The sequence below is a fragment of the Sinocyclocheilus grahami genome, unplaced genomic scaffold (genome assembly GCF_001515645.1).
Source record: "Sinocyclocheilus grahami isolate Dianchi unplaced genomic scaffold, SAMN03320097.WGS_v1.1 scaffold530.1, whole genome shotgun sequence".
In the NCBI taxonomy this organism is placed as follows: Eukaryota; Metazoa; Chordata; class Actinopteri; order Cypriniformes; family Cyprinidae; genus Sinocyclocheilus; species Sinocyclocheilus grahami.
In genome coordinates, this window is record NW_015505709.1 from 1,356,430 (window position 1) to 1,369,983 (window position 13,554).

The 13,554-nt window shown below is 37.9% G+C and overlaps 1 protein-coding gene across 1 annotated transcript in view; it reads right to left on the minus strand.

Annotated features, from left to right (window-relative positions):
- LOC107555290 (T-lymphoma invasion and metastasis-inducing protein 2-like) overlaps positions 1–13,554 on the minus strand; it is a 51,585-nt gene that overhangs the window by 9,397 nt on the left and 28,634 nt on the right. Inside the window, exons 9-16 of the mRNA XM_016238042.1 lie at positions 9,388–9,558; positions 9,010–9,114; positions 8,680–8,758; positions 6,376–6,465; positions 6,118–6,276; positions 5,929–6,018; positions 5,599–5,829; positions 4,007–4,092 (exon numbers count right to left, since the gene is read on the minus strand). Of these exons, the coding sequence (XP_016093528.1) occupies positions 4,007–4,092; positions 5,599–5,829; positions 5,929–6,018; positions 6,118–6,276; positions 6,376–6,465; positions 8,680–8,758; positions 9,010–9,114; positions 9,388–9,558 (1,011 nt within the window). The remainder of the gene's footprint in view (positions 1–4,006; positions 4,093–5,598; positions 5,830–5,928; positions 6,019–6,117; positions 6,277–6,375; positions 6,466–8,679; positions 8,759–9,009; positions 9,115–9,387; positions 9,559–13,554) is intronic.

Consider the following 13,554-nt stretch of genomic DNA (forward strand, 5'->3'; position numbering starts at 1 on the left):
GTGTGTTCACGGTGTGTGTGTGTTCACTGCTGTGTGTGTGCACTTTGGATGGGTTAAATGCAGAGCACTAATTCCGAGTATGGGTCACCATACTTGGCCACATGTCATGTCACGTCAATAAAGAGACGTAATCCTCAAAACAGAGCTTCCCACTTGCGCAATAGGGAAATATCTGCTAAGTGTGTTACTTATCTTTGTCAACCTGGCAACCATGTGCATGCACTCTCTCCATTGTTTGGTTTCTGAAAACACCGGTTAGCTTGCAGTTTAGCGATCTCCACTTCAATATTCTATTCTCAGAAAAGTATTCATTTATGAGAGAGAGTGAGAGAGAGCAGCTATGTATGAATTACCACCGTTTTGCCGCATTTCTCTATTAACAGTGAAGCTGTGGCTTTAATTGCTTTAGAAACGATGATGTTACCAGCTCCTTGTTGAGAACGATAATGGAGCTCTTCAGCGATTAAGCTATTTTATTGATAAAATTGCGGGTCAGCACTAAAAAGTTTGTCTAAACGCAAAAAAGAATGTCTGTGCACGCGCGCAGCGTGATCTGACCAAACGAGTGTGCGTGAGGTACAGTGAAGACAGCGCATTAGTTAGAACTCTTCTCATTTTTTATTTTTATTTTTTTTAACGTAGAGATTTGTGATTTGTGTTGATTTGTGCAATGATAACCTACCAGCAATGTTAAGATGATTTTAATATATTAGAATGAGTACATTACAATATAAATTCATTAGAATGAGTACATTATTATTTATTGTACCTTGCACGATGTAAACAAGAAACATATGCCATGGCCCATGTTACATATGGTACAGTTATAGAGGCCCTTCGCAATACAGAGGTCAAGTGCCTGTTCTGCCAATAGCCACAGCCCTATGGTATGCATCTTCCGTTCATGACTTCAAGGTTAGATTATTGTAATGCTTTATTGGGTGGTTTTCTGTGCGCGTTTAATAAACAAACTCTAGCTGGTCCAAAATGCAACAGCTAGAGTTCTTACTAGAACCAAGAAGTATGACCATATTAGTCTCCCTATTGAACATCATACACATTTTGAAATCTTGCTAATTTCTTATAAAGCCTGACTTTAACTGAAAAAATTGACTGATTGTTATTGTCATCTTGCATTGACAAACTTTTTTCCTGTTTAACACTATAAAACCGCTTTGACACAATCTGTATTGTATAAAGCGCTATATGAATAAAGGTGACTTGACTTGACTTCTAAGGATGACATACGTTTTTAGAAAATGTATGAATTAAATGTTGAATTCCTTATAATCGCACACAAATGGCTTGCACTTCAGATTGTTCATTGTAAAAACAAAATATGAAAATATGAAGTTAAATATTTTTATTTAGATAATACAGTTAACTCAATTTCTACCAGTAAGGATAAATAATATAAAAAAAGTAGTTTCCATAATAATTATATACAATTTTATAAAATTGTTTGAATATTTTGTTTATATATTATAAATATATATTTCTGTAAAACAGTTAACAAGCATAGTGACACTTTTTTTTTTATAAATGTACAATGTTAAAAAAAAAGAAGAAAAAAAAGTGTACAATTAACTCACTTTCTGCCAGTAAGGATAAATATAAAAAGTAGTTTATATAATAATTATATCAAATTTTATTTAAAAAATGTGTATATATATAATACATACATTTTCCATTTACATATTATAAATATATATATATATTTCTCAATTATAGTTAACAAGCACAGCTAACATTTTTTTTCAATGTACACCCTAGATGGACATGTTATTGTTATTAAATATTACTACTAAAAATTTAGATAAGTGTTATTTAAGTTTTATATAATTAACATTATATAATGCATAACATTCAAATATGATTATATATAAAAATATATTCATCAAATTTTCATCTGCCATTAGTTGGTAAAACTGATAGTCCTGCCCCAAACAAATGCAATCTACAAATGGCTTACATACAGTTGACTCATCCTTTAAAGATCTTTTACATAATGTACAATGTTTAATATATTAATAAATGTTATTATAAAGTGTTACCATAAATACATGCAAACACTCACTCTATAACCACAAAAACAAAGAAAAAAGACTGAGAAATGATGTCAGTACCAGTGAGATACACTCACACCTCCCACACACGCTCACGTCATCCAGCAGTCCCACCAACATCTCCTTGAGGGTCTGACGGAGAGATGACAGCGGGAAGAGCGCACAGAATTCCTCTTCATCTCCTCCTGCACTGTTCTGTCCCACCACCCGACACATGACCTCAGACCTCTCCTCTATACATGTACTATACTATAGACACCAAAATACTCTGTCTAGTGCAGGTACATGCTAATCTCTCTCTCTCTCTCTCTCTCTCTCTCTCTCTCTCTCTCTCTCTCTAGTCTCTGTAAGCCTGGATTAAATCTAAATGACCACATGCTGATCTGTTACTGACCTCCCATAAAGCAGCAGTGAGTCAATCAGACATTTTGTTCACTGAGATGCCGTCCAACAGAAAACCTTTTTTTTCATATAAAAAACAGCAAAGGTCAAACAGAGAAACCTCAATCAACATTTCACATCTTGAGACTTTATAACCTTTTAAAAATATTTGTACTTCTGTTTTTATGTATTTGCCCTGAAATGGTAACGGTTTCAATCGGAGGAAATATAGTTTTGACCAAACAACCAAAGTAGACTGAAAATGTTTAATGCAAGATATGTTTCCACAGTGTCTAAAAGATATTTGTAAATATGATGTTAAATCAAATTTTATTTGTATGCCTCAAAATAACTATGCATGGTCATAAACAGCAAAATACAGTGTTCTGTTTGACATTGTAAAACTGCTTTGACTCAACCAGTATTGTATACATATATAAATAAAGGTGACTTGACTTGACTACAGTTAAAAAGCTTTAGGTCAGTAAGATTTTTTTACATTTCACATCTTGAGACTTTATAACCTTTTAAAAATATTTGTACTTCTGTTTTTATGTATTTGCCCTGAAATGGTAACGGTTTCAATCGGAGGAAATATAGTTTTGACCAAACAACCAAAGTAGACTGAAAATGTTTAATGCAAGATATGTTTCCACAGTGTCTAAAAGATATTTGTAAATATGATGTTAAATCAAATTTTATTTGTATGCCTCAAAATAACTATGCATGGTCATAAACAGCAAAATACAGTGTTCTGTTTGACATTGTAAAACTGCTTTGACTCAACCAGTATTGTATAAATATATAAATAAAGGTGACTTGACTTGACTACAGTTAAAAAGCTTTAGGTCAGTAAGATTTTTTTTAAAGGTTTTTTTTTTAAGTCCCTAATGGTCACCAAAGCTGCATTTATTTGATCTGAACTACAACAGTAACAGTAATATTGTTAAATATAAGTTATTCCTAAAGAAAACGCTGAATATTCAGCATCATTACTCCAGTCTTCAGTGTCACACGATCCTTCAGAAATGATTCTAATATGCTGATTTAGTGACATTAGAAAAATGTATTCTTATTATCAATATTGAAAACATAATTGTTTGTTTTTTATATTTTTTGTGGAAATTGTGATACACTTTTTTCAGGATTCTTTGATGAATATAAAGTTCAAAATGTATTTGAAATAGAATTTTGTAACCCTGTACTGTCACTTTTGATCAATTTAATACATCCTTGGTAATTAAAAGTATTAAAAAAAAACGTACCAACCCCAAACTAAAATTTGTGTAAACTCGAATACTGAAAAATGACTGCCAAGCCCTACATGCCATGCAAAGAACTTTTACATTTTAAACCTTTCAAAGCAAGGAAACTCAAATATTATTGTTTGCAGCTGCCAAGTGTGCAGTAAGACTGTGGAATTCTGTTGAGCACGACTCTCTCTCCATCTGACCCCATAACACCCACCGTAATCCTGATCACACCAGCCAGTCTCTCAACACAAGCTGCTCACACCTCCTAAATCTCTGACAGCACCACAGCTCATTCCCTCGGCTTACCTTTTCGCCCCACTCGGCCTTATCGTTCAGCTCCTCCAAAGCAGGCGTCGCAGAGCCCTCGGGAAATTCCTGCTCTTGAGCTGGATCTGAGGGAGAAAAAGAGGTGGAAAAGATGTTAATGAAAGAGTGGTCTGTTTTTTTAAAGTAAGACGTGTTAAGTCACGGTGACAGAGAGTGAAATAAACACACTCAAGGCTGATTAACTCAGCGCTCTCTCTCGGGATATGGCTCACCATAGTTCGACCAGTGCAAGCATTTGACCTTTATTAACTGCCATTGAACTGATCTCACTAGCTGATGCAGGTCCACTTCAGCAGGCCTCTTGTCTCTGATTCTACAAAGCTTGGCATTGCATCAAATGGGAAAACCTAATATATGCACTAGGTTTACGGTTAGAATAATGTTACAAACCCCTCTACAGGAAACACCATCCTGTAGAGAATAACAGTCTTGTTGTCTGCGGAGAGCCCTGTGGTGTAATAGTTTATGTCTGGGCATTTTGACAGCGTCATGCTGTGAAACAAGCTGTCCATCGTTAGGTTCTCATCATAAAAACAGCAGGAGTTGTTTCATTGTTTGCAGTACGTCTAAAGAGCCAGAGGCCGCCAGCAATCACAGCCCTCCGCAAGCCCTACAGGCAGTTTCTTCACTAATGCCTGTTCAGTTGATGGGTAACCAAATACATTTAAATTCTAATTTAAATGACTACTGTAGCAGTTTACCATGACTACTGTAGGTAAAAATGTGCTTATCTAAAACATTATAATAAAAAAAAAAACGTTAACTGAGATTTGAACGTTCTTTCATTTAATGGGTGTTTGTTTGTTTGTTTTTCTCATAAAAAGGGCACCACATGAGCTTGGACCACTGCTGCCCTCTCAAAAAACTAGCCACATGACATCCCTGAAAACAGTATGCAGAAATATATACCCAGACCACCAACAAGAGTCAAATGCAAAGTTTGTTGCCCTCTGCAGTTCATGTAGGGTTAATGCAGAAAAAGCAGGGCACATACAATATTATTTGAAAAGATATAATGGCAAAATACAATACTATTCAAAAGTTTGGGGTCAGTAAGATTGATTTATTTGTTTGTTTTTAAAGAAATTAATACTTTTACATTGTTGCAAACATTTCCATTTCAAATAAATGCTTAAAGTTTCAATTGGTCGAAGAATCCTGAAAAAAAAAAATTATCAAGGTTTCCACAAAAATATTAAGCATCTCAACTGTTTTCAACATTGTTGATAACAAGACATTTTTCTTCCAGATTGGCTTATTAGAATGATTTCTGAAGGATTGTGTGACACTGAAGACTGGAATAATGGCTGCTGAAAATTCAGCTTTGCCATCACTGGAATAGATTACAATTTAAAATATATCAAAATAGAAAAGCTATGACACTCTTTCAAAAACATAATAAATAAATATGTAATTCAAATTTTTAACATTAATCTTTCATTTTTACCATAATCTTTAATTAATTTTAAATTTAGAAAAAAAAAGTTAAAAACTATTTTCGGACCCCAAACTTCTGAACGGTAGCGTTTATAGAAGAGCAGTGCATTATAAAGTGCATTGTGCTTTTCTACCTGTGGTCCACTGCTCCAGGTGAATGATGTCGCCCTGAGGAGGTTGGGGTTGATCAGGTTCACTGGGGTAACAGTCTGGCCAGACGGAGCTTTGGTCGTCTGCGCTGTTATCCTCGCGTCTGAGGATGAGACGGAGCTCTTGTTGGCTGAAGAAGCTCTGCATGAGGCCGAGGTCAAGAGAGGCCACACTCACACCATTAAGAGTCAAGATCTCGTCTCCAGCTTTCAGACCTACAAAGACAATACACATCATACAAATCAATCACAATACATTCCATCAATCATAACATTTAAAATCGTACCGAGGCATAAGATATATTGAAATGTTACCTCTAATAAACGCCAGGCCTTCAGGATTCACCTCGCTCACATACACATGACTTCTCCTGGCACCATCCACATGACCTGTGACCGCAAAACCTGCAGAGAGCCGTAAGATTAAATTAATCATTTCCAGAATTGTTTCAACACATTTAAAGGAATGTTCTGAAACATTCTGTCAAGATTTATTGAGGTAACAGTCTGGCCAGACGGAGCTTTGGTCGTCTGCGCTGTTATCCTCGCGTCTGAGGATGAGACGGAGCTCTTGTTGGCTGAAGAAGCTCTGCATGAGGCCGAGGTCAAGAGAGGCCACACTCACACCATTAAGAGTCAAGATCTCGTCTCCAGCTTTCAGACCTACAAAGACAATACACATCATACAAATCAATCACAATACATTCCATCAATCATAACATTTAAAATCGTACCGAGGCATAAGATATATTGAAATGTTACCTCTAATAAACGCCAGGCCTTCAGGATTCACCTCGCTCACATACACATGACTTCTCCTGGCACCATCCACATGACCTGTGACCGCAAAACCTGCAGAGAGACGTAAGATTAAATTAATCATTGCCAGAATTGTTTCAACACATTTAAAGGAATGTTCTGAAACATTCTGTCTAGATTTATTCATGTACATGTTGCTTTGAACCTGTGTGACTTTCTTTTTTCTGTGGAACACAAAAGGAGATGTTCAGCGGGATGCCCAAGCTGCACTTTTCCATACAATGAAATTGAATGTGTGGTTTTAGCACTTACAACTCATTTGTTCTCTAAGTACACTTAAAAGGCCTTTTTTCATTCATATTATATGAAAGTACAGTTTTTAAAAATATATACATATATATTAGAGCCCGACCGATATGGGTTTTTTTGGGGGCCGATGCCGATACCGATATTAGGGAGTAGAAAAAGACCCATACCGATATATTGGCCGATATTCTTTATGTGTAGACTATATTATAGTAGAGTATAGTCAAAAGTTTGGACACACTTCCCATTCGTGTGTCCAAACTTTTGACTGGTACTGTATATAGAATACAGTATATAGCCTACATAAACAAAATATATATACATAAACACATTTTTTGCAATGATAACTCAAATGTGGTGATCAAACACTTATAATGATGTGACAAACATAGGTCTATGTAGTGGAGACAGGGTATTTAACAATTTAACAATAAACTTTATTATTCAAAATGAGTCTGACATCAGTGCACTGAACAGTAAACTTCACTTCACTTATTATAAATAACTTAAATAACAAAAAATATATAACTTGAATTAAGAAATGAAACAAGGTAACTGTGTAGGGCAAGCAAGATGCTGCCAAACCAACAGGGGCAGGTTTATGCAGGAAGCACAGCTTTTCCAAATGTAAACATCTAAAATGAATAAATAATAATAATTAATAATTTTTTTTATTATTAATAACATCCTGTGTTGTGTATTTTCTGGTAATCAAATGAACACGCAGAACATTCATATTTAAATAATCTTTTTGCAGTTTAATATTCACAGACACAGTCTATATACATATATATATATATATACCGACCTGTTTTTTTATTTATTCATCAAAAATAAGACAAATTCCGTGTTATACAGTAAATTCCATTTTTATGACTGGATTCTGCGATTCCGTTCGTGTTTTCTGCATTGCGGAAATCATAGGGCCCTACTAATGTAGCAAACGAGTATGATAAGCTCATTGTGAGAGTAAAAGACGGGAACATTGCTGTTTATTTACTTAGCATTGAGTCTCTCCAACTAGGTGACAACGTAGCGTTAAATCACAATTCAACAGACTCAAGCCACCACTGCACTGCCATCTATTAAACTGCAGAAAGATACTAACTTTTCAATCTGCTATGTTACTGACTGTACTGACAAACTATGCTGACACCGTGTTCGCGCCGCAGCAGGACGCGACAAAGTGACCATTGAAAATCATTTGAACTTTGTGTCAGCATGTCATAAATAGAACGAGGCATCAGTTTACTGCATCCAGTGTAGACAACATACACCGGACGCGCACCACGCGATGTGATGTGACCGATGTGATAAGCATGAGCTCTGGGTGGCGGTGCAGCGGGTATAAACGCCAGTCCAGCCGCGATCAGCTCCGGTGGCCGTAACACAGGCTTTAATGTGCCGCAGACGCATGCCGTGATGCGCAGCTCAGCTCTAGTCTCTAACGTCACTGAATCTGCTGTTAAAAATGAGCCATCCATTCATCATATCATCACGCAAAACTAAGAATTAGAATCATTGTAATATGACGATCAAATATAGGTGCGGGTGGGTGGCGGGCGGATAATTTGAAGCAGCGGACTCGGGTGAAGTTTGAGCTCATCCGCGCATCTCTACACTACACTGACCTGGGTCGCCAGTAGCAAACAATGGAGCGTGCTCTGCTGGATAAACTAATTAATTACACAATTCAGAAGCATTTAATCTGCGTTATATGTTATGTAAAAAAAATTTTCATATCGGCAGCATATACCGATACCGATATATCTGCGGATAATATCGGCTAAATGATATATCGGTCGGGCTCTAATATATATACATTGTATGGAACAGAGCAGCTTGAATATTCTGCTAAACTTTGTTGTTCCTCTGAAAAACATCATACAGTTTCTGAACAATGCAAGAGTGAGGGAATTATGTAAATGACGAGAGTGAATAAATATTCACTTATGGGTGAACTATTTATTTTCTTGCTGATCCTGCTATACAGTAACTCACCAAAGTCTATAGTTGTGTCCGGCCGGGACATGTTTATGGTCAACACATTGAGAGGCCAAACTTCCAGTTCATCATAGACCTGTCAAACAAGAGCAGAGCATCATTGTTGCTGTGTGATAAGGCAAGGTTTTGTGAAATAAGTGTGTATAACAAGAAAAAAAACAGCTTAGACTAGTTTGGACTTGCTTAAATTCCAATCCAACTAGTTTTAGATGGGCAACGTTAGGTTAACAGAACAAACTGATTAAGATGGTTATTGTTGCAGGCAATACTAATCCAAATAGAGTTTAGCTTGAACAATCTGCTTTATAAAGTGTGTTTTCGTCTCACCAGGGTCCTCAGCTGGTCTGTGGGCACTGGAGTACTTCTCTCCACATCTTGTCCCAAATGTCTCCTCGTGTGCAGGCAGTGCAGAGCTGGGTCAAGCTGCTTTGCCTACAAAAGACAATGATATCCACTATTACACTCATATAGAGATCAATATGGAGCTCAGAATGTGTAATGATTTATTAAATCATCTCAAAGCGAATGCATCCTGTGAGAACCTTAAGTTATTGAGCACGCTTTCTGTCATTTCATGAGGTCTGAACCAGACACAAGAGACCACAAAAGACAGAAAATGCAAACGCGTGAACTTTAGTTGTTCGTGTTTTTCTGGTTATGGCCATTTCAGGTCACTGGGTCTGTGAGAGGTGATTGCTAAATTACCTTGCAGGCCAATGAGAGAACATCAGCAACCAGAGAGTCCTGTTTGACTGGCACACTGACGACCTGACTGTCGGGCATGAGCACGTACACCCGGCTTTCCAGACTGCAGTCCCACGGGTTACCTTCAGGAGGCGCTGTTACATGCATTTTGGTAAAGACATCCAACTTCTGCTGACAACAGGCAAGAGGATAAAAAAGACCAAAAGTGAATAAAGTTCAAGTATAGATCAATGTCTCAGTTTGAAATAATTCAATAGCTTAGTACGAAATATGACATTGATAATTGAGATAATATTAGTTGCTTTATATAACTTTGCATTATTATTTAATACTGCAAATAGTAAAATAAAGTCCCTGTGCATTCAATGTGGACATCAGAACCACGTTTCGTCTGCTACACCGACATAAATGATGTTAACTTTTACACTTTTTATGATTTTTATGATTTATGATTTTACGCTGTTTTATGCTACTAGTCTTGATATATAACCATCAACTATACGAAATGCTAAATGTTTAAACTGAAATGTGCTGCAAAATAACTGCAAAATGATTTCTTATTCTTATTTTCTAAAACTATATCTTACGTTTTTATTTATTTATTGGTCCTCTAGGTTTCTTGCCATGCTGCGGACGCAAGCTTCAGACGAAGAAGTGAATGATGTGTAGCTCCCGGCGCCGATTTATACTGGAGTCGCACCGGTAGTGACGTCATGGCTGTCGCCGGCCAACGAGTTGGTGTTTTTTCAATGTATGCTTCAGACACGGGTCACGACGAGGCGTTCCCCATAGCGACCCCTAGAGGACGCAGTTCGAAGTTCCCATGAAAGGGAACTGACACAAGCTTTGTTCCTGCAGTGAGGTGGACTCCTCACGGTACATAGACAGCTAGCTACTTAATAAAACAGCATCCTGTCTTGAATAAAACCTCACAACTGACTGAACTGAAACACTATTTATGAGCAACAAGGCAGTTAAAGTCACTAATAGTGCTACACATGTGAAGCACACAAGAAACTCGACTTATACTTATGGTTAAAACAGAATATTATGTTAGCATGTTGCTAAGCTTACAACAAAATGCTTTAAAAAAAAAAAAGTCCTGCTGAAAAAAACAGCTGAAAACAGCCTAAGCTGGGTGGTTGGTTTTAGCTGGTCTTCCAGCCTGGTCATAGCTTGTCTGCAGGCTGGTTTTAACCACTTCTTTAGCTGGTCAAGCTGGTCTTAACTGGTCAGGCTGGGAGACCAGCTGACCAACCAGCTAAAAACCAGCTTAGCCAGGCTAGGGCACCAGCTAAAACCAGCTACTTCCAGCTTAAACCAGCTAAGCCCAGCCAACCAGCTTAGTGTCACGAATCCGGTCCACGAACTTTCCTATTCATTGACTCTCGCACTACACACTGTTGCACATCACCCCGGACTACATTTCCCATCATGCATTGCACTGATTGCACTCAGCACGAATTGCACACACCTGTTTACACTGATTGCACCCAGCTGTTTCATATCACTCCCTCACTATTTAACACTCACTCTGATCCCTTCCCTCTGCCGAGTATTGTTTCAGCGTTTATCACTCTCCTAGAGATAGCTACCTTACGGAGCCCTTGTCATTGCCTTAGCCCTAGTCATTTGCCTTTGCCTTAGCCCTAGTAATTTGCCTTAGTCATTAGCCTTAGCCTTAGCCTTAGCCCTAGTCTTAGCCTTAGCCTTAGCCTTAGCCCTAGCCCTAGCCCTAGCCTAGCTGTTTTCCCGGTTTCTGATCTTCGCCTGGTTTCCTGGATTTCTCCCTTAGTCTTGCCCCTTCTGACTCTGTCTGCCCATCGTCGACCCATGCTAGCCCTAGGACTGTTCTTGTGTCTTGCCCACCATATACCTGTCTGCCTCTGTTTGACCCTGCCTGCTTCATGACCACGTCTCTGTCTTCTCCACAATAAAGCCTTGCAGATGGATCCGCACGTCTCACGTCTCGTCAGCTCTGTAACACTTAGGCTGTTCGTTTTAATTAGGTATTAATTAGGTTCATTTTTATTTTAATTAGGTACTATTATTTAGCAATACCTTTCAATAATTAATGCAATAAAATTATATTTGAAACGCACTTCCATCTTACATTTGTTTTTTTCACAGAGCTTGTCGCAAAACTGGTGTTTTCAGCAACAAGCTATTTGTCTGTCCACACTGAAACTGTAACATGATGTAATGCAATCAAAAACAATCAGAAGATATTTAACATCTCATGATATAAGTTATGAGGAATGGGATTTAGGACTGGGATTTCACTACAGGTGGGTTGACTCAGCACTACACAACCGAAACCAAACATCAAATATGTCCTGTCAATTGCAAAAACTCAAATTTACATGAAAAAAGAAATAGCTTTTGTCATCACACATCTGCTTAAAAATTTTCAAGTTACTTGAAAATCAAGCAGTTTTGGTCCTTGCAGAGAATTTGCGTGACAAACTTGAACATGAGCAAAATCTATGTCGGAACTTTTTGGCCTTCACACAAAACTACCGATCATGCGGATTTATATTGAAATGACTGGAATTGACTTGAGAAATGTGGCTGTACTTTGAACATTATTTGTTGTTTTATGCCGAGATAGCAGAGAATATACTGGGCACACAATTGTTATATGGGGTGTGTTTGTGTGTGTGTGTTGGGTTGACTCAGCACTACACAACCGAAACCAAACATCAAATATGTCCTGTCAATTGCAAAAACTCAAATTTACATGAAAAAAGAAATAGCTTTTGTCATCACACATCTGCTTAAAAATTTTCAAGTTACTTGAAAATCAAGCAGTTTTGGTCCTTGCAGAGAATTTGCGTGACAAACTTGAACATGAGCAAAATCTATGTCGGAACTTTTTGGCCTTCACACAAAACTACCGATCATGCGGATTTATATTGAAATGACTGGAATTGACTTGAGAAATGTAGCTGATCAATGGTAAATGTGGCTGTACTTTGAACATTATTTGTTGTTTTATGCCGAGATAGCAGAGAATATACTGGGCACACAATTGTTATATGGGGTGTGTTTGTGTGTGTGTGTTGTGTGTGTGTGTGTGTGTGTGTGTGTGTGTGTGTGTGTGCGTTTTTGTGACAAATGAGGACATACATTTGTATAATGACAAAGGAATGACATGGGTATTACAAGGAGAAGGTGACTTTTCAGGACATTACCCCATGTCCCCACTTTTCAAAACGCTTATAAATCACACAGAATGGAGTGTATTGAAAATCTGAAATAGCACAATCCTGTAAGGGGTAGGGTTGGTGTAGTGCAATAGAATATACGGTCTGTACAGTATAAAAACCATTACGTACCATTAGTAGTCTGTTAGGTAAGGTTTAGGGTAAGTACACTAAGTTGACATGAACTTGCAAAGTTACCTAGTCAGAACGTCTGCTGTGGGACCATCAAAATAAAGTGTTAGCAGATATTAAGCAGACAGTCTACTAATACTCTAATGACTGGTAGTCATGTAGTTGTAAAGTTACTTACTGCAGGATGTCTAAAGTGGACTATTAGAGAGTGAACTAGAGTGTTACCGGCAAGTCTTTAAGAAAAGAGCTGAGTTTGTAAAAAAGCAACAGAGGAAGACATCCAGAGAACAGTAGCAATACTACAACTGAGCAGTTTATCTGGGGACGGCAACTCTGACTTGACTCTGACTAAAGCATCTAAGCCCTCTGGAAACAATCACACTGCCCCCGTAACCCTTTTGAATCAAACAGCATCAGACGCTACATCTGTGCAGTAGAAGCTGTCTCTCCTCTCAGACTGTTTCCAGCTTGCAGCAATTAACCGCATGCAGCTCATGGTAATTCCCGTCTTTGGAATCATGCACTATTAGGGGCTGTTTTGACCAGATTTGGTCCACTTAAGGATGGATGATTATGAGGCTGGAACCGCTGAGTGATTGGCTCCAAACTCACATGAGGCCATCTACCTAATCATACATGTGGATTTAGAGCTCATGCTCTGTGTTAACACAAAAGCCCTTCAGAAAAGGAATGCTGAGCTGGGCTTAATTACAAGAACTGATCGAGAAACAGTAATTCCAAAACAGCCCCCGAACAGTTTGACAGGAGAAAGGAACAGGACTGCTGTGTGTTTTCCTGCCATTTGACCTCCAGAGAAAGCTTTGATGTG